The 19,647-nt window shown below is 37.6% G+C and overlaps 1 protein-coding gene across 1 annotated transcript in view; it reads right to left on the minus strand.

Moving 5' to 3' along the window:
- PTCHD4 (patched domain containing 4) overlaps nucleotides 1-18,985 on the minus strand; it is a 343,096-nt gene extending 324,111 nt beyond the window's left edge. The window contains exon 1 of the mRNA XM_044675933.1: nucleotides 18,560-18,985. Within this exon, the coding sequence (XP_044531868.1) occupies nucleotides 18,560-18,985 (426 nt within the window). The remainder of the gene's footprint in view (nucleotides 1-18,559) is intronic.
- Between the last annotated feature and the right edge of the window lie 662 nt (nucleotides 18,986-19,647).

Below are 19,647 nucleotides of genomic sequence, written 5' to 3' on the forward strand. Positions count from 1 at the left end.
TGCTAAAAACTGGACTAAGTGCTGGGGAAACAAAGACAAAAAAAAATGAACTGGCACTTGCCTTCAAAGACTTTATTATCTATTTTGTAGAGAAACCAGATGGTATAGTACAGAACTCCTTAACCTTTGTTGTGTCATGGATCCCTTTGGCTGTCTGGTGAAGCCTTCTCAGAATAATGATTCAAAGTCTATTAAATAAAATATAGAGGATTTTAAAGATAAATTAGCATAGTTATCCCGAACAAATTGTGATAATGTAATGCTATTGAGCCATAAGAAATGATGAACAAAATGATTACCAAAAAAACTGGAAAAACTTATATGAAGTGATGCAAAATGAAGTGAGCAGAACCAGGAGAAAGATTGTACGCAGTAACAATAGTGTATGATGATCAACTCTAAATGACTTAACTATTATCAGCAATGCAAGGATCCAAGGCACCTCCAAGGGCTTTCCACAACCATGATTGGAACTGATAGAGTCAATGCAGATTGAAAAATGCCGTTCTTCACTTTATTTCCTCCATGAATTTTTCTCTGGTGTAAGTGATATGTGTCTTATTTCACAACATGATGAACAGGGAAATATGTATTGCATAATAAAACATATACAATCTATATCACAGTACCAGCTGTCTTGGGGAGGATGGTGGGGTTGAGAAAGGGAGAAAACATGGATCACATAATGTCAGAAAATAATGTAAAAATATATATGTAATTTGGAAAAATATAAAAAAGCATGCATTATCCAAAAAATAAGAAAAATGCTTATCAATTTTTTCAGTTTATAGATTACAGGTTAAGGATGATAGATAGATAGATAGATAGATAGATAGATAGATAGATAGATAGATNAAGGATGATAGATAGATAGATAGATAGATAGATAGATAGATAGATAGATAGATAGATAGATTATAGATAGTATATATAGATCTAGGACATATATTACTGACTTTAAAGTCAAGAAAACCCACCTTGAAGTTCTGTGCCTAATACTTATTGTGTGATCATGGCTAACATATATCAGAAAACTTCCTAAGACTATAAGCTACAGTTGATTTTTAAAAAATCTGTACTTTTGATTTTAGAATTAATACCAAGTTCCAAGGCAGAAGAGCAATAAGGGCTAGGCAATGGGGGTTGTGATCTGCTCGGGGGTCACACAGCTAAGGAAATATCTGAGGTTAGTTTCGAACAGAGGACCTCTTGTCTCCACACTTCTCCTACATATGAAATTTTAAATCTCTATTGAAGAAGGTAGTTTCCAGGAGCTTCCCACTCACAGAATAAATCATACTAAGTTCAGTCCCTTCCATCTCCTTTTCCTCAGATAAATAAATTAAATCACTTCTAATTAGGTCAAGCATAGAATAGTGACCCTCAGTAGCATCTTAGGGACTTTCTAGTTGAAACACCATTTTAGTGATGAAAAAACTGAGTGCTAGAGGCTGAATTGTTTATCTAAATTCATTCTCCAATGAAACAGGGATAGGATTCAAACCCAGGTCTTTCAACTCTGAGTGAAGTGGTCTTCCTTCAACATCCTCCTACAATGTCTTATCACAAATGGTTATAGAGGATATATTAAGATAGATCAGGCATAACTACTATCAGCAATCCAAATAATCCAGGACAAAGCCAAGAATCTCATGTCAAAAATGCTATATGCCACCATCATAGGGAACTGGAATCTGAATGCAGAATGATTCTTTATTTTATCCTGCATGAGATTTTTTTCTTGTATAAGTGACATGTTTCTTTTTTTCACAACATGACATAAAATATATATTGCATGATAGTACATGTACAACCCCTATCATATTTCCTTCTATATCAGTGAGGGGAGAGGAGAAGGAGGGAGGGAACATGAATCATAAAATTTCAGAAACACATTATTAAAAATTATATTGAAAGGACAGTTAGGTGGACACTTCCTAACTTTATGACCCTGGGCAAATCACTTAGTTCCCATCGCTTAGCTCTTACTACTCTTCTGCCTTAGAACCAATGCATAGAATTAATTCTAAGGTGGAAAAGAAGATTTGATTTTTATTATATTAACAAGCCAAAAAAGTATTCAAGGGATGCAGTTTTAAAAAAAAGCTATATCAGGGCCAGTATTCTCCAGAGGTCATTCATGCTGGGACATGATTGCCTATGCTTTTCATACTTTTCTAGAGGATGAAGAGAGAATGACAAAGCCTGAATAAATAGCTATAATAATAACTAACTGGTGACTTTGTTGTTCGGTCATTTCAATTATTTCTGACTCTTTATGACCCATTTGGGGCTTTCACAGCAAAGATATTGGAGTGGTTTTCCATCTCCATCTCATGAAGAAACTGAGGCAAAAAGGATTGAGTGACCAACATCACGCAGCTAGTAAGTGTATAAGGTCACATTTGAACTAGGTCCAGACTTGGCACTCTTTTCACTGTGCCGCTTGGCTGCTGCCATCTCCTGGGTGATACATCTACCCTATTCCTAACAGTGTCTCCTGGACATGTGATATAAGAAGCAGTAACTCTTGGAAGCAAGAGTGATAGAACTGAACCCACTTCAGGAAGGTCTATGAGCTCTAGATGAATCTAGTCTTTTTAATTTTAAAAAAATAGTACTGGGGACAGCTAGATAGCTCAGTGGATTGAGAGCCAGACCTGGAAATGGAGAGTTCTGGGTTCAAATCTGGCCTCAGACACATCTTAGCTGTGTGACCCTGGGCTTAACTCCCATTGCCTAGCACTTACCACTCTTCTGCTTTGGAACCAATATACAGTACTGATTATAAGACAGAGGATAAGGGTTTTAAAAAAGTATTTAGGTGTCATGATTTAGTCAAGCATTTATTAGCCAGGCAACTGGGCAAGTCATCTAGTGCTATTTGCCTCAGTTTCTTCATCTGTAAAATGAGCATAATAACAACCTCTATCTGCCAGGGTTGTTGTAGGGATCAGATGACATGTAAAGTGCTTAGCACAGTGCCTGGCTTATAGCGTTATATAAACATTAGCTATTATTATCATCATTATTATTTTAATATTGGAGATGGGTAGGCTTTGAAGTTAAGAGGAGCTACCGAGCCTTTGCAGGCCAAAGGTGACATAGGCTGCCAAATCTGCATTTGCCCTCTCTCTGGAGAGCTGACTGACTGACCTTCTCTGCTGTCATGAAGAACCCTTTTGGCTTAGAGGCATTTTATCAAGACCTCGAATGACTATCATCGTTGGACCAAGAACCTTGAGAAGGCCAACAAGGGCTATGATGGAGCAGGTGATGCTTCCCCAAGTGGGGAAGGTGGATCTGAAAGAAAGCATTTGCTGCTCACACACACACATCCTGTGACTAAATGAGACCCTGCGTTTCGAGTGTTGTGCATCAGGCACCTTTCAGAAGCTCAGAATTGCCTTCAATGACAGAAAATGAGCTTTGATTTCAGTGAATGGTGGTGCAATAATTTTGTCTCAGGATAGAAGAGGCTGAAGTGATGCTTTAAAAATACATTCTACTTTAATTTTATGTTTCACTCTCCCTAAAATACTCTGGCTCCTATGTAGGGCTGAAATACCTTGGGTGCTTACACAATATTAACATAATTGACTATAATTGACAACATAATGCTGCTGGTATTGTGAATTAAAGGCAAGGAAGCTGGAAGAAAGACATGTTGATTTTTTTCTTCTTAAAGCAATGGTTAGATTTAATTTCAAAGTTTTCAGAAAATATTGAAATACAGTAATCAGCATGGAATTTAACCAGGTGACTATCGTGTCTCCAGAAAGGTTTGGGGAGAGGGGAGTCACATGTGCTGCTGATTAGGGCTGACAGAAACTCCACCACCTGAGGAAAAGCAGGTCAGATTCCAAATTGAAACTTAAGAGGACATAAACAAGAGGCCAAACCAAGTCAAGGGTCTGGTTGACTTATCAGAATGTCCACAAATGAAGGGGCTGAAAAGGCAGCAGAGGAAGCAAGCTAACAGGAATATTACTAGAGCACGGAAGGTCAATTAGTCCACCCCATTCATTTTATTTTTTAAATCCCTACTTTCTGGCTTAGTAAAAATTTAGAAAAATGAGCTTAAGTGACTTGCTTGAGGTCACAGAGCTAAGAAGAGTCTGAGGTCACATTTGAACCTAGGACCTCCCATCTCTAGGGCTGGCTCTATCCATTGAGCCACTTCACTGTTCCATCCCACTCGTGTGAGGAAATTAAAATCCAGAAAGGTAAAAGCAATTGCCCAAAGTTAATCATATAATAAGTAGAACTAAGATTCAAACCCATGTTTTTTGGCTTGAAATTCCAAAATCTTTCTACCCATCATGCTATCTACATGTATGTCAGGCAAGATTGCTCTCTACCTAATAAAATCTTGTCTCCTCCAGTCTTCAGCATTTTATGGAATTGGTGTATTTCCTTCCATTGTGTTTATGTCTGCCCCAAATATATTTTTATATACTAAGACGCAGCTGGTGGACTAGTGGATAGAGTATTGGAACTACAGTCAGGAAGACGAGTTCAAATCTGAGCTCAGACCTTACTAGCTATAATCCTGGGCAAGTCACTTAACCTCTGTTTGTATCAGTTTCCCCCAAAGTAAAATAAGGATAACATTAATAACATCTATATTATAGGAATGTTTGTGAAGCTCAAATTAGATATTTTTAAAAAGAGTTAACACAGTGTCTGGCATATAGTAGGTATCACATAAATGCTTACTCCCTTTCGTTCTTATATGAGGTAGTATGTAGTAGTAACCTAAAGCCACCATTTCCTTTCCTGGCTTAGTTGAGTCATAGAAACTGTGGAATCTATCAGCAAAGTAGCAATAGACATAAATTCCATAAAGAATCCAGAAAAACACCTTTTAAAATTCTTTTGGCATTTGGTACCCACCACTATATAAAGTGATTCATAGCATAAACTATTGGTTGACATAAAATCGGCCATATTTCCTCCCAGCCTATAGAAGCAAGTTGGCCTTATTCTCCAGATTTCTCAGCTCTAGAGGACTCTGCTTTTTCAATCTGAACTTTCCTTTATGTCTTGGATATTTTTCCCAAGAACAGTGTGGGAAGGAAGATTATTATTTCTCTCCCTCTCCTCTGGGAGCAGTAATGATGACTTACAACAGAAGGCTAGAGCTATGGGAGACATGCTTGCACACAACCTGAAAGAAGAGATCAAGTATACTGTTCCTGAACCCTGATGCCATGTACAGAGAAGGAAGAAAGTAAGACTATGAATACTTTAAGGCAGTGATATCTCACTCAAATAGAAAAAGGGGTCAGGAATCTATACATAAGTATCTCTAGGTCACATAGTGACTATTTTAAAAATGAAATATTTTCTATTTACATGTAATATCTATTGCATTTTAATTTATTTCTCAATTTTTCATTTTATTGGTTTCATTATTAATTTTATTTTATTAATTTATTTTTATGTATTTACCTATTTTTATTAAAATAAAATTATCTATTTATCACATTCTTATTTAATTTTCTAAATATTTTCCAATTACATTTTAATCTAGTTCTTGCCACATTCAAGAATGTGAACTATATGTAGACCACATATTGAATACCTCTGCTTTAAGGTAACATGATAATGGAATCTAACCTTTTGAGAAAGGAGTTTTCTTGGGGACCGCCAGTTTTAAGAGTTGCTTCTAAATTTGCAAATTTCTGAGTTGGAGAGTTCAAGCACTGAATCTTCTAGAGAGAGAGAGAGTGGATTTCCTGATTTATACTGTTCTTTGGAGAAGTCCCCATTGTTCTTGCACAGAGCTCCACTAGCAGTGAAACCAGTGAGTTACTTAGAGAGTGCAAGCCTGATTAAAAAAAAACAAAAAAAAAACAATTGCATGTTCATAAAGTTCTAAAGCATATTTGCCTTTTGGGAACAGTCTAAAAACATGAAGTATTCCTAGGAAATTTGGGAAGAATTCTAGAACTCTGGGAAAGAAAGACTCATTAGAATTAAAGTTACCCAAATAGCAATCTCATGTTCATTTCCCTTTTAGGGAGGGATGGAGAATTGAAGTCCTAAGTGCTTCATATTTCTGAATTTGTTCATGTTCTCTAGTGAGTCCTTCACCTTTTATGATTTTTTGTAGGATGAAATAAAGGCTGTCCCATATCTAATACAGCATTTTTGAGTACCTGTGTAAGATTTGGAGACTCTTCCACCACATCTGTAAAACCACAGGCACAATCTGTAATTAGGTTTTATTTAGGCAATTTTGCCAGATTAATTCAGGTGGAGGCAATAAATCAGAGGGAAATACATTGAATTTTCAGAGGGTAAATCTCCAAAATGGGACCTAGTTTGTGTGAGCTGAGAATTTTTGAGGGATCCTGGGTCACAGGTTATATAAGAAACTGACCACCTCTCTAGCACATCACCCCATCCCACCCAAGATGTTAGTGCTCTTCTCTCACCATATTTCTCCCAGGCTATCTCAACATGTCTTTCTCTCATTTATGCTTTCTTTGTCCCTTTCACCTCCCATTTTCTATTTTTTGCTCTTGCATGTAAGATAGTTAAAATCAACATCTCTATTACTTCTTAGACCAAAACTTCTTTCCTTAACACCACTCCTCTATATATATTGTATTTATTAGAATATAGACTCCTGGTGAGGAGGAATTTTTTATATTTGTATCTTCAGAACTTATTACATAGTGAGTTCTGAATAATTTGTTAAATATTTCTACGTTTTGTGTTTGCTTAGATATGTGCTTATTTTATCCCTTATTACAATGTAAGTCCCTTGAAGTCAGAAATGTTTTTATTTTTGTCTTTGAATCCCCAGTGTCTAGCACAGTGCCATACACATAGTGTTTAATAACTTTGCTTGTTGAAGCAAATTCTTCAGTTAATCTTTAACATTTTCCATTTTCTTATTTGAGAAAAAATGAGATCTTTAGATTTTGGTAATACCTAAGGTCCTTTGCAGCTTTCAATATTTTGACCCTAAGGTAATTTTACCCTAAAGCTATTCCCCCTTTAGTGCCTTTAATTCCATGTTGTGATGGACAGCTCCATAATTCCCTTCTGCATTCTCTCACCTTCAATTAGTCATTTATTGGGCAACTAGTAGGTGTCATGCACTATGTCTAGCACTGGTAATACAAAGACAAAATCAAATGAACAATTTGTGCTCTCAAGGAGCTTACTTTCCTCTCTGCCATTGGGGCTAGAAAAAGTAGTGATCCATGCTTAGAATTTACCAGTGAAGCAAGTGAGAGGAAAGTGAAATGGGAGGTATCATTCCAGTGATAGTGATTCCTTTAAAACTTTCTTTTTCCCTATTCAAAATCCAAATTCAAAGAATAGAAATGACTACAAATTGGCAACTGTTAAAATATTTATGTTTTCCTAAAATTATATTTTGTGTGGTCAAAGGATACGAACAGGCAGTTTTCAGAAGAAGAAATCAAAGCTATCAATGGGAAAAAATCCCTAAATCACCATTTATTAAATAAATGCAAATAAAACAACTCTGAAGTATAACTCACATCTATCAATTTGGCTAACATGATAGAAAAGGAAAATTCTAAATGCTGGAAGGGATGTGGAAAAATAGGTATACAGATCCACTCCTTAGTGGAGTAGTGAATTGGTCTGACCATTCTCAGCAATTTGAAACTACAGCCAAAAGATTATAAAACTGCATACTTTTGACCCAGAAATACCACTGCTAGGTTTGTACCCCAGAGATCAAAGAAAATGGAAATGAACCTATGTGTATAAAAATATTTATGCCAGTTCTTTCTTGTGGTAGCAAAGAATTGGAAATTGAAGGGACACATATCAATTGGGTAAAGTTTGAACAAATTGTGGTATATGACTGATGGAGTACTATTATGTTATAAGAAATGACAAATGTTCCACCTCACCCCTAGCAGATTGGCCAATATGAAAGTAAAAGAAAATAATGGATATTGGAGGGAATGTGGCAAAATTGGGTCACTAAATATGCTGGTGGAGTTGTGAATTGATCCAACCATTCTGGAAGGCAATTTGGAATTATGCCCAAAGGGCTTTAAAAGAATAAGTACCCTTTGATCCAACAATACCACTAGTAGGTCTGTACCCCAAAGAGATAATAAGGAAAAAGACTTGTACAAAAATATTCACAGCTGTGCTCTTTGTGGTGGTGAAAAATTGGAAAATGAGGGGGTGTCCCTCGAATGGAGAATGACTGAACAAAGTGTGGTACCTGTGGTGATGAAATACTATTGTGCTCTAAGGAATGGTGAACTGGAGGATTTCTATGTGAAGTGGAAAGACCTCCGTGAACTAATGTGAAGTGAATTGAGCAGAACCAGGAGAACATTGTACACAAAGACTGAAACATTGTGGTATAATCATATGTAATCCATTTTGCTACTGATAGCAATTTCTAAGACAATTCCCCAAGGATTTATGAGAAGGAATGCTCTCCACATCAAGAGAAAGAACTGTGGGAATAGAAACACAGAAGGAAATGTTTGATTTTTCACTTGTTTGTATGGGTGTTGTATGTGGGGTTTTGGTTTTTAAAAGATTATTACAAAAATGATTAATATGGAAATGTGCGTTGGGTGATAATACATGTATAACCCAGTGGAATTGCTTGTTGGCTCTGGAAGAGGTAAAGGGGAATGAAAGTACATGAATCAAGTAACCATGGAAAAATACTTAAATAAAAATTAAAAAAAAAAAGAAATGACAAGTAGGATGTTTTTAGAAAAACCTGGAAAGACATAAAATCTTGTGCAAAGTGAGCAGCACAAGGAAAACATTGTACACAGTAACAGCAAAGTTGTAATGATGATCAACTGTGAAAGAGTCAGTCACTCTGATCAACACAATGATTCAAGACTAAAAGGACACATGATGAAAAATTTCTATTCACTTCCAGAGGACCTGATGAAGTCTAAGTGCAGAGGGAATGAGGCTTTTTCACTTTCTTCATTTTTATTTTATTATATTTTCCTCTTCTTCTTCTTCCTCTTCCTCTTCCTCTTCTTCTTTTCCTTCTCCTCCTCCTTCTATTCCTCCTCCTCTTCTTCCTTCTCCTCCTCCAAATGGCTCATGTGAATGTATGTTTTTGATGACCTCACATATACAATTGATTTGATATTGCTCATTTCCTCAACAAATGGGGAGAGGCAGGAGGAAGAGAATTTGGAACTTTATTTTAAAATTATTGCAAAATTGAAAAGATCATTTTTCAGCAAAAGATATATATTCTGTGAAAAAGCAAATGTACTATCATTTTGTAGCTACTTACTGAAACAAGATCCCCACACAATCTATTTGCCGTTAAGAGACGTTATTGAAAAATATCTTTCTAAAGCAATTGAAATGCAGCTGGATATTTCTGTACTTTCCCAGAAAAAACTGGTACTATTACCTTGAATCTACATATGTATCATATGTGTGTACATACCTGCTGTCACAAGAACAATAATGCTAATAATAAGAACTAGAATTTACATAGTGCCTATATGTGTTAGGCTCTTTGTTAAATTACAAACATTATCTCATTTGATCATTACAAAAATTTGAGAATGTCGGTACTATTATTATCTCCATTTTATAGTTGAAGAAACTGAAGCAAAACAGAAGTTAAATGATTTGACCAGGGTTACACAGCTGGGACAGTGAGGGAGGAAGGAGAAGGTTTTAACCTGGGAGAATTATTTTTTTTCATATTAGAATCAATACTATATATTAGTTCCAGTTCAGAAGAGCAGTAAGGACTAGGCAATGTGGATTAAGTGACTTGCCCAGGTTCACACAGTTAGGAAGTATCTGAGGCCATATTTGAACTCAGGACTTCCCATCAACCAGGCCTGACTCTCAATCCACTGAACTACTTGGTTGCCCCAACTTAGGAAAATTCTGAGCTCTGCTACATCTAAAAATTCTATGTTTCTAAGGTTTTCAGCAACACAGGCAAAACCTAAGTGTACCTCTGACTAAACAATTGATTTTTATGACCCCTTTGGAAGCAACTAAAAACATATTTCATGCAAACCTTGCTTTAGAAAGTACAATATAAAGGGGGCAGGAACTACCTAATAGTACCACAAAAGCACTTTTTGTTTGTTATAAAGCAGAACTATTGTGGACCTTTATTGAAGAAAATTTGGTTTACAAATATTTGGTACATATTTAGCCCTTTAAAAATGCTCATTGATAGACTAGGTTCAAATAAGACCCACATATAATGAAGGCATAGTGGGAGAGCACTGGCTTTGAAATAAAATGACCCGGATTCAAATTCCAGGTCTAGAACTTACTGACTCTATGAACTCGGGAAAATTATTTCACACATTTGGCTCTCAATTTCTTCATTTGTGAAGACAAGAGGTTTAGTGGTTTCTTCTAGCTATAATTCCATGATTCTAAGACAATCTGGTTTATATTTTTCCTAATAGAATGTAAACCTCTTGAAGATGGCAACTGTCTTATAATTGTCTTTTTATTTCCAGTTCATAGAACAGTGACCTTTCTTTCTTACTTTCTTTCTTCCTTCCTTCCTTCCTTCTTTCCTTCCTTCCTCTATTTTCTTTTTCTAGATTGTTGATTTTATTATTGTTGGAAACTCCAACCGTGGAACTTTTCATGCTGATGTGGCTTAGCAACTAACTGTGAAAGAAACTCAGAAAGGTGCTAGAGAATTCAGGAGTTTAAATCACACAGCTTGTATGTGTTTTACATATAATCTAAACCCAGATCTTCCTCCATTTAAGGCCAGTCCACTATCCTTTAAAGAACTGGTTCATAGTAATTTTTGATAAATGTGTAGTGAATTTATTTGAATTGAATTGACATAAACCAGTCACACAACAGGCACAGAGGACACCATTGTGATGAGGTACCACGGTATTTAATATGGCTTAAGAATTATTAAGAATACAGAGAATGACAACAACTGTTCCTTATCTCTATTGAGGGAGAAAGATGGAATGTGATTAAATATAGCCTTAGAAAGAGTTTCCAATAAATACATTTTGTTGTGTGTTGCAACAAATAAAGGGGAAAAAGAAGCTGCCGAATCACTTTTTGTTGGTGATCTCTAAGAATATGAGAGCCACTCATCATTCCATTTTAAATTGCTCTAACCAAAGGCAGGAGAAGGCCAGACTAAATGACTTCTGGAGGTCTCTTCCAAACCTAAGATTCTGAGAATATGCCTGGGGATATTCTGTCTTCTGTTAAGTAATGGGAAATTCCATCTTTGCAACAATTCTTGAGCACAGTACAAACTGACTTCATCAAAACATTGATGCTGAAATGTGGTTTTGTAACTGAATTCAGCAGAAGGGCAAGCTGTGGTGAAATCAAATCTACTTTATCACTTTGTCAGTTGAAACTGTGATCTAGAATTGCAATAAAATCAATTACTGAGGTCCATGCTTTGCTGGGACTTCCCTACCTCTCTCATTTCCTGTTGTCAGAACACAGAACTTCAGCACTGTTTGTACCCTGGATGCTACTGTAAATTGCTCTGTTTTCAGGCTGAAATTGGTAAAGAGAATGACATGCATGACTGTGTCTGCCTAAAATACTACTCCAAGAACTCCTTTCTTTTAAGGCAGCTTGGTGTAGTGGAAATTTTACTGGACCAGAATGCACTTTAATAAAAATTGATTATGCTGTAACAATGCTCAAGGACAGGAGAGATAGCAAGGTTTAGTGAATAGAGCTGAACCTATATTCAAGTCCCACCTCTCACAGATAATAGCTGTTTGATCCTTGGCAAGCTTCTCCTCAGTATTCTAGGCAACTTTCTACAACTTTAAGTTGCAGTGAAAATGATAATCTCCTGGTAGACATGTTTTCCTCCCCTGGTAGTTCCCTATAACAATTGTGTATGATAGGTCCATTCTCCAACCCTATCTTTATGTTCAAGGAACATGTTTAAATTTGGACTCTAGTACTTAACTATTTAAGTGACTATGTGGAAGACATTTCATCAATTTGAACCCATGTCATCATCTTAAAAATGGATATGATAATACCTGCTTCAAATGGATACTGTAAAACACCATAGAAATGTGAGCCACTTCTTCGGTTATTGTCCTTTTGAAGTCAGATGGTGGGAAATGTTACCTGAACTCAAATGTATCATTTGAGCAAAAATTAAGACACATCTTAAAATTCTGGGTAAAACCTATTTGACTTTTTAGGGTGCAATTTTAAACTTTTCAAAAGTGTGATATTTCTATATCGTTTTTAAGTGTTTTATTTAAAGTTTTCTGATCACTGATCTTGCTGGAAGAAACCCATGAGAGCTTCTATTCCACCCTCTCCCCTTCCACCCATTTTATAGTTAGGGAAATCAAAGCCCATGGAGATCAGAGACTCAAAGGCACATTTTCTCAGCTAATATTATTTTACAGTTTCAAGGCTGAAAAATAGGTTGTTTTTTAAACTAGTCATATTTTTATATGACAAAGTGATAACTAAGATACTTAACATATCTATGATACAAGGAATTCTTAAGATACATAAGGTAATAAAGAGAAACAATGGAGTTAAACTGATTACATTACTACAAATGAAGGTGATGACTAAGATACTTAGTATTTAGGATATTTAAGGTATTAAAGATACTTAAGAACTTTATGACTATTAGTCAGTGAATAGGAACATACATAGACAGGCAGTAAATGTTGGCAGTAAATGCAATATGTTGGAATAATATTTTTTAAACCCTTAGCTTCTGTGTATTGGCTCCTAGGTGGAAGAGTGGTAAGGGTGGGCAATGGGGGTAAGTGACTTGCCCAGGGTTACACAGCTGGGAAATGTCTGAGGCCGGATTTGAACCTAGGATCTCCCATCTCTAGACCTGACTCTCAATCCACGGAGCTACCCAGCTGCCCCTGGAATAATATTTTAAAAAAAGAAAGTATGTGGATGTTATCACTGCATTAGAAGTGCAATGAAGAAATTTGAAAAGAATAAAGAAAACAGAAAATTATGAAAATAAATAGTAAGGGTGTGTAATTGCTTCTTTAATTGGTTATGGTAAAGTCCCTCAAACAATTACCTAATCATGTTATTTGTTGAGCACTTGCTCCATAACATGATTCTTTAGTGGAAAGAGCACTCATTTAAAGTCAGAGGACCTGGATTTGAATCCTGACTATCACATTTTGTGAATGTGGCTTTATCTCTGTGGCCTTCAGTTTCCTAATCTGTAGAATGAGGGAGTTAGACAATAATCACAGAAGTCTCCTTCAATTCTTAACTCTATGAATCTATGACTGCCACTATGCTAGGCACTGTGGAAAAATAAAGGAAGACTAAAACATTGTCTCTACCCTCAAAGTGTTTGTGCTAGGCTTCGGGAGTGGTCTGACACACTTAAGCCAGAGAAAATAATTAAAAATTGTGTGATACATATAGCTAATGTATAGTTTAGGTTTTAGTCTCTTTTCCCACCCACCTTTCATTTTACAAGCAGCTGTTCTCTAAGTGAACTGTGTGATACCTTCACATCAATTTTAACCCAGCTGCTTCTAGCTCATTTTGGCATTTTATACAACTCTGCCTCCACTAGGTTAACTCACATTGTCAGAATAATAAAAGTTTATCAGAAGTTTCTGCCATGGGCCATTTGGGAATGAAATCACATTTGGTAAATGCCTTTAAGATTTCTTTTCACTTAAGATTTTCCATTTCTCACATCCCTCCATCAATGTTAATTTAGCTTCAGGATATCTGCAAATATCCTTCTTCTTGTCCTCATTCCTACCCAACCCCATCAAATTACTGCCAGCTCTTGAATCTCTAGTTTCCTTCTGTGTTAGCTCAAATCTTTTCATGTTCTTCTCTGATTATGGAATATTCATGTTTATTGATCTTTGTTAATTTTACAATAATGAAAAAGAAAATAAAGGAACAGAAGATTTGTAGCTAAAATGTCACCTTCTACATAAGACTTTTCCTAAAACTCCTTCCCTTCAATTTTTAGTTGCTAACATTCTTGCTCTTGAAACTGTCTTATTTTTGTTTTGTAACTATTTTGCATAATATATTCATGCCTATTCTCTCACCTGGTAGAATTACACTAAGGTCCTTACAGGCAGGGATTGGTTTGTGATTGCCTCCATATTCCTCTAAATGCCTGGCACATAATATAAATATTTAATAATTGTTTGTTGACTGATGAAGTCCATGCTGGACTTCATGACCTATCCCTTTCCTTAATCCCTGATCCCTATTCTCTCATAGTTCTGTGCCTTCACGATAGGTAGGGGATTAGATGGATAGAGGAATGGACTTGGTGTCAGAAAGTCCTGAGTACAAATTCAGCTTCAGACAATTTCTGGCTGTGGGACCATCGGCAAGTCACTTAAGCTATGTCTGCTTAGTTTCCTCATCTGTAAAATGGGATTATTAATAGCACCTTCTTCCCAGGAATGTTGTGAAGTCTAATGAGATAACATTTATAAAGAGCATTGTAAACCTAAAAGTACTATATAAATTCTTTACTCAGCCTGTTCTCAATGCCTATGTTCTCTATGTCACCTTCCTCCACTTTGCCTATTCAATTTTTACCTGTTATTTAAAGTCCAAATCAAGTGCTATTTCTTTAATGAAGCCTCCCTTGAAGTAAGGGGCTTTCCTCCTATTGTGAGTCTTAGAATCAGCACTAAGTATTGGTTTCAAAGCAGAAGAGTGGTAAGGGATAGACAATTGGGGTTAAATAATTTGACCAGGGTCACAAAGTTAGGAATTGCTTGAGGTCATACTTGAACCCAAGACCTACCATTTCCAGGCCTGGATCTTTATCTACTGAGCCATCTAGTTGCCCCTTGAACTTGTTTTTTTTTTGGTGTAGAACTTCCCTCCAGGCCAAATCACAACTCAGTTGAAACCTATAGTCTTAGAAAGTTGCCCAAGACTCAGAGATTTAATGACATGCTCATAGTCGTATCACTCTTAAGTATAAAGAAAAGATTTGAATTCAAGCCTTTCTGACTGAAACTGCAGCATTCTATCCATAATGCTCTGTACACTTACCATATTCTATCATGCATTAGAGCCAAGAGCCGAGATTGATTTTTAATCCCTTACACTAAAAATGTAAACCCTTTCAGGTCAGAGACTGTGTCTTATCTACAGTTAATATTTCTCCCAATGCCTAACACACTCTTCTGTATACAACAGAAACTCAATAAATGTTTGTTGTTGTTATACTGTATTCTCCACCCAGGAGTACCATCTTTTAGTCCTGGCAGTCTCCTAAGGAATGATAGTGGAAAGGCCTTACAATGACTGCAAATAACTAAATTTAAAGGAGAAAAGTGAAATAGAATATAAAGTTTAAACCATTTCTAAAAAATTAAAAGCACAAGCAAAATTCGCTATATGTTATTCTAAGAAGGTTTGGTCAACACAGGCTTTGGAAGACAGCAAAATAAAGTGATTGGAAATGATGTCTCAGGTTACAAGACCAATTTATAACTTTTATTATTGGTAGAATTTATTTTCATACAATTATAGTTTCATAACATCATAGGTCTAGAGACGGAAAGAACCTGAACCATCTAGTCCTCACTTTAAAGTTGAGGAAATTGAGGCTAAGTGAAATGAAGCAACAACCCAAAGTGACATTAATATATTCCTGATCGTTATACTGTCTCATGAATATCAGCAGATCCCTATTCAGATATATATCAAGTATTTATTGAGAGCTGACTGTAGTCTAAGCCATAGCTATTATTAACAGAGTCAAGTGTTAAGAATATACCCAAGCAAGAAGTGACATATGCCCTCAAACACATTTGAGGACATTTTTATGCTGGGGGATGGGTGTTGCTGGTGTAAGAAGGAATTCACCTGGGATGCTATCACTGCATCTTGCTATTTGAACCCAATTATATATGAGTATTAAATTCAGATGATTCTATATTCTATATATATTCTATAGAATTCTACAGAAGTAAAAGACTGAAAATGCTACCAGAAACCTCTAAATTTTAGAACCAGAAAAAGTCACAGGTATCTCACCCTAGCTACAGCTCAATTTAAAATCAAGTAGGCACAGTAGAGGTACAAAAGTATGTTAGGCAATGTCCTTGTGTACAAAAAGCTTGGGCCAGGTAGTAAGTTACTTCTCATTGACTAAGTACTTTGGTTGGCCCTGTATCTCAGTAATTTGTTTCAGAGGCGTTGGAGGCAACTAGGTGGCACAGGGAGAAGGCTCTGGCGTACCCAGTCAGGAATACCCAGGTTCAAATCCAACATCAGACACATACTAAAGCCTGTGATCCTAGGTAAGTCACTTAACTGCTGTCTGCCTCAGTTTTCTTAGATGAAAAATGTTAATAATAATAGCACCAATCTCATCTCCCAGCATTGTTGTAAGGATCAAATGATATTATAGGCATAGTGCGTGACACATGGCAGATGCTTAATACATAACTATTTCTTTTCTTTCCTTACCAAGAAGAGGGAGGAATAAGGGAATAAACATTTATATAACACTTACTATGTGCCATGCACTGTGCTAAGCACTTTATAGATATCATATTATACACAAATAAGCACAATATTCAGGCTGGACAATATTGCCTTATTCTAAAGAATGTAGAAATAAGTCCCAGTAAGCAAGATGAGTGGAGCACATTACTTTCCTCAGTAAGGAAGATTTGAGGTTAAAGTACAAAGTAGTTTCAAGGTCTACTTCACATTATGTAGTCAATTTAGGAAGACTCTCTATATAAACTTTGCAGCTAGGGGAATTACCTCCTAATCTCTTCTGGTGTTTTTTTTTTCAAGTGATAATATTGATCCTATGGAATTCAGGAATTTAAAAGTTACTGTTGCACATGTATACATGCATATCTCTTACTCTCCCATTACTCACTGGAGAATCCACAAAGCCCTTACCTAGATTTAAGACTGATGAAACATTTTTCTTGTTTCATTAAATCTCCTGTGGCTCCTTAGCTCTGAAAAGCTAACACCCTGAGCAGTCTCTAGATCTTTTTAAAACCAGGGCACACCACTTTAAGGAGGCTGGTTAAGGGCTTCTCTGAGGCATTCCAAGTGTCAGGATGCCCAGTATTGAATTGTAATTCAATTCAAGAGAAAGCCTTATCTTTTTTTTTTTTTCTGTTCATTTTTTCTTTCTGCTCTCTTTTGGAGAGGAGACCATCATTATATAAATGCAATAGGTAAATAAATAAAGTAACCTCGCTCTTCATTTATCCAGACTGGATGAACTGCCAGTGATTTCTGAATTAATACCATGTTTTTCCCTCTCCCCATTTTCACTCAGGTGTGATGGGATCATGCAATAACATGCCAATTAAGAAAAGTAACCTTTTTTTCCCACCAGGACACCACACTTGTCTCATAAGTTACTTTAATAAAGAGCAATTTCAAAAGATTCATTACCTTAAGCCCACAAATGTTGCACTGACTCTTGAAAAGTCACTTTTGTCCCTGAAACTTCAGTAATCTGAAGGCTGAATGCCCCACTGCCTGCAGCAGATAAATCCTGACAATCCAGAAAGGGCCTGAAAAATCTCATTCAAAGTTACAGAAATTGGAGGAAGTGGATCAAAAAAACAAATTTATGCTATTGCTCCTTTATTACTGAAAGGATTATAACTTTGTTTTGTTGGCTGAACAAGTGTTTGTTCATTTGTTTGGGTTGTTTTTTTGTGTTTTTTTTTTCACTCAAGACATTGCAATCATCTTGTTTCAGTTTGAGGTTTTGTGTGAGGGAAAAGATAACATGTTTTTGATTGGATACAATCTACCAGTAGAATAGTTAATGGCAGAACATTATCTTTGTCCAGATAAAGAAAATTTCCAACCTCTTCTTTTTGTATGTAAATACACTCTCCCACAATTCCTGGAATTCCTACTACATTCATAACTCACTACTGACAGACACACAGACACTGATACAAACTCTTGGGTCACATCTGAAGTCACCCTCCCCTGCCATAACATACATATAGTTATGTTACCAATTGGTCTTATAATCAGTAATAATTTTTTTTAAAAAATGATCTTACCCTCCCCCCTTCAAGGCCACAAAAGAAATCCCCAAACTCTTAAGGATTCCCCCTCCCATTTCCATTCACTGATTTTTTAACCCTTAACAAAGATGTAATTGCAGGGTCTCAGAAGCAGTTTTTAAATTTTTAAAAATGTTTTGGTGTTTTGTTGTTCTCATTTAATTAACGTCTAACTGCAAAATTCATTGTTTCTTTCATTCAATACTTCCCATCTTTTACTCCCCCCTCAACCCCCCGAATTGCCTTCAGGATGAGACCTCTGCATTTTCTTTGCTTGTTTAGGGCAAGAAATGAAGAGCTTCCTCTTTAATTGGCAGAAGCATGCAGGAGGAGCATACCTTCAATTTAGTGTTGGGATACCTCACTTGCACCCTGGCTGTTGTCTTATTGGAGACGGCAGCCTGCCTGAGATCCTCTAGTACTGAAATTATATCATCCAGCACGCATTTCTTATCCTGATTTCTCAACACACACAGATGGGAAAAAGTATAATTATAGCCCTTGTGGTTCACCTTCATTTCCAGTACGGCTCGGTGGGTCTGCAGGATCCCCTCAGCCTGGAGCAAAATATTGTGTCCGGGTGGGGAGAGGAGGATTACCCTGCCATACCTCCCTGGGGTGTGTAAGTCCGAATAGAGCTGGCTTTTGGACTGGTCCAGGGGGAAGAGGCTCCCCGCCAGGCTCCGCTCGATCTTCGCCAAGCTGTGGCTTGGGGCGACTAACCGCTCCAGGTCGCTCTCGGGCTGGAAGCGGTTGAGCACGCTGAAGCCGAAGATGATGGTCAGGACTGCAGGCACGGTGAGGAAGAAGACGGGGTGCCGGCTCACGCACAAGCCCAGCCTGTGGCAGAACGACTGGAGCCCTCTGCGAATGACCTGCCGCAGCATCCTCCACCCGATCCAGCTTGCAGACGCTCCTGGCCGTCTTAAAAAGCACATGTGACATGTGTAAGCGCCGAGTTGTTCCCCCCTCTTCACCCCGGATTCCCCACCCTCCAGCCGATACCCCCCTCCCCTCCCGCCACCACCACAGCCCCGGCTGACAACCCCCCTCTCTCTTCTCTTTTCACCTCCCTAACCACGCCGCCTGTCTTTCCCCATCCCCACCTCCATGCACTCCTACTACTCTTTCAAACACTGCAGCAAGTTGCAGCAAGGCGGGCACAAATGGATAGCGGGAGTGGGGGCGGGGGGGGGGAGCGGGCAGAGAAGACAGGGCCAAGGGATGGAGAGTGGGGGGCTCAGGCCGGACGCCTCAGCGCCAGGGTCCCCACCTCTACCTTCCTCCCCCGGCGCCCCTCTCCGCTTCTCCCTGGGCCCCCAGCTCACCGCATGGGCAGCTTTCTCTTTCTCTCTCGCTATCCCTTCATCTCTCTGCTGCAGTCCCCCCCGACCTCCCTCGGAGGAGGTGGTTCGGTGTGGAGCCGTCCCAGGGCTATCCTATCAGTTCGGCTGGATTTATGTACTTAACTAGAACCATGTGCCTCGGTGTTGTAAGAGGCAGACATGTGCCCCAAGATGGGAGGGGAGGGGAAGAGAAGGAGGGGGTAAGGAGGGGAAGGGAAAAAGGGGGCAGAGAGATGGTTCCAAAAAAACTAAGT

The sequence above is a fragment of the Gracilinanus agilis genome, chromosome 4 (genome assembly GCF_016433145.1).
Source record: "Gracilinanus agilis isolate LMUSP501 chromosome 4, AgileGrace, whole genome shotgun sequence".
Lineage (NCBI taxonomy): Eukaryota > Metazoa > Chordata > Mammalia > Didelphimorphia > Didelphidae > Gracilinanus > Gracilinanus agilis.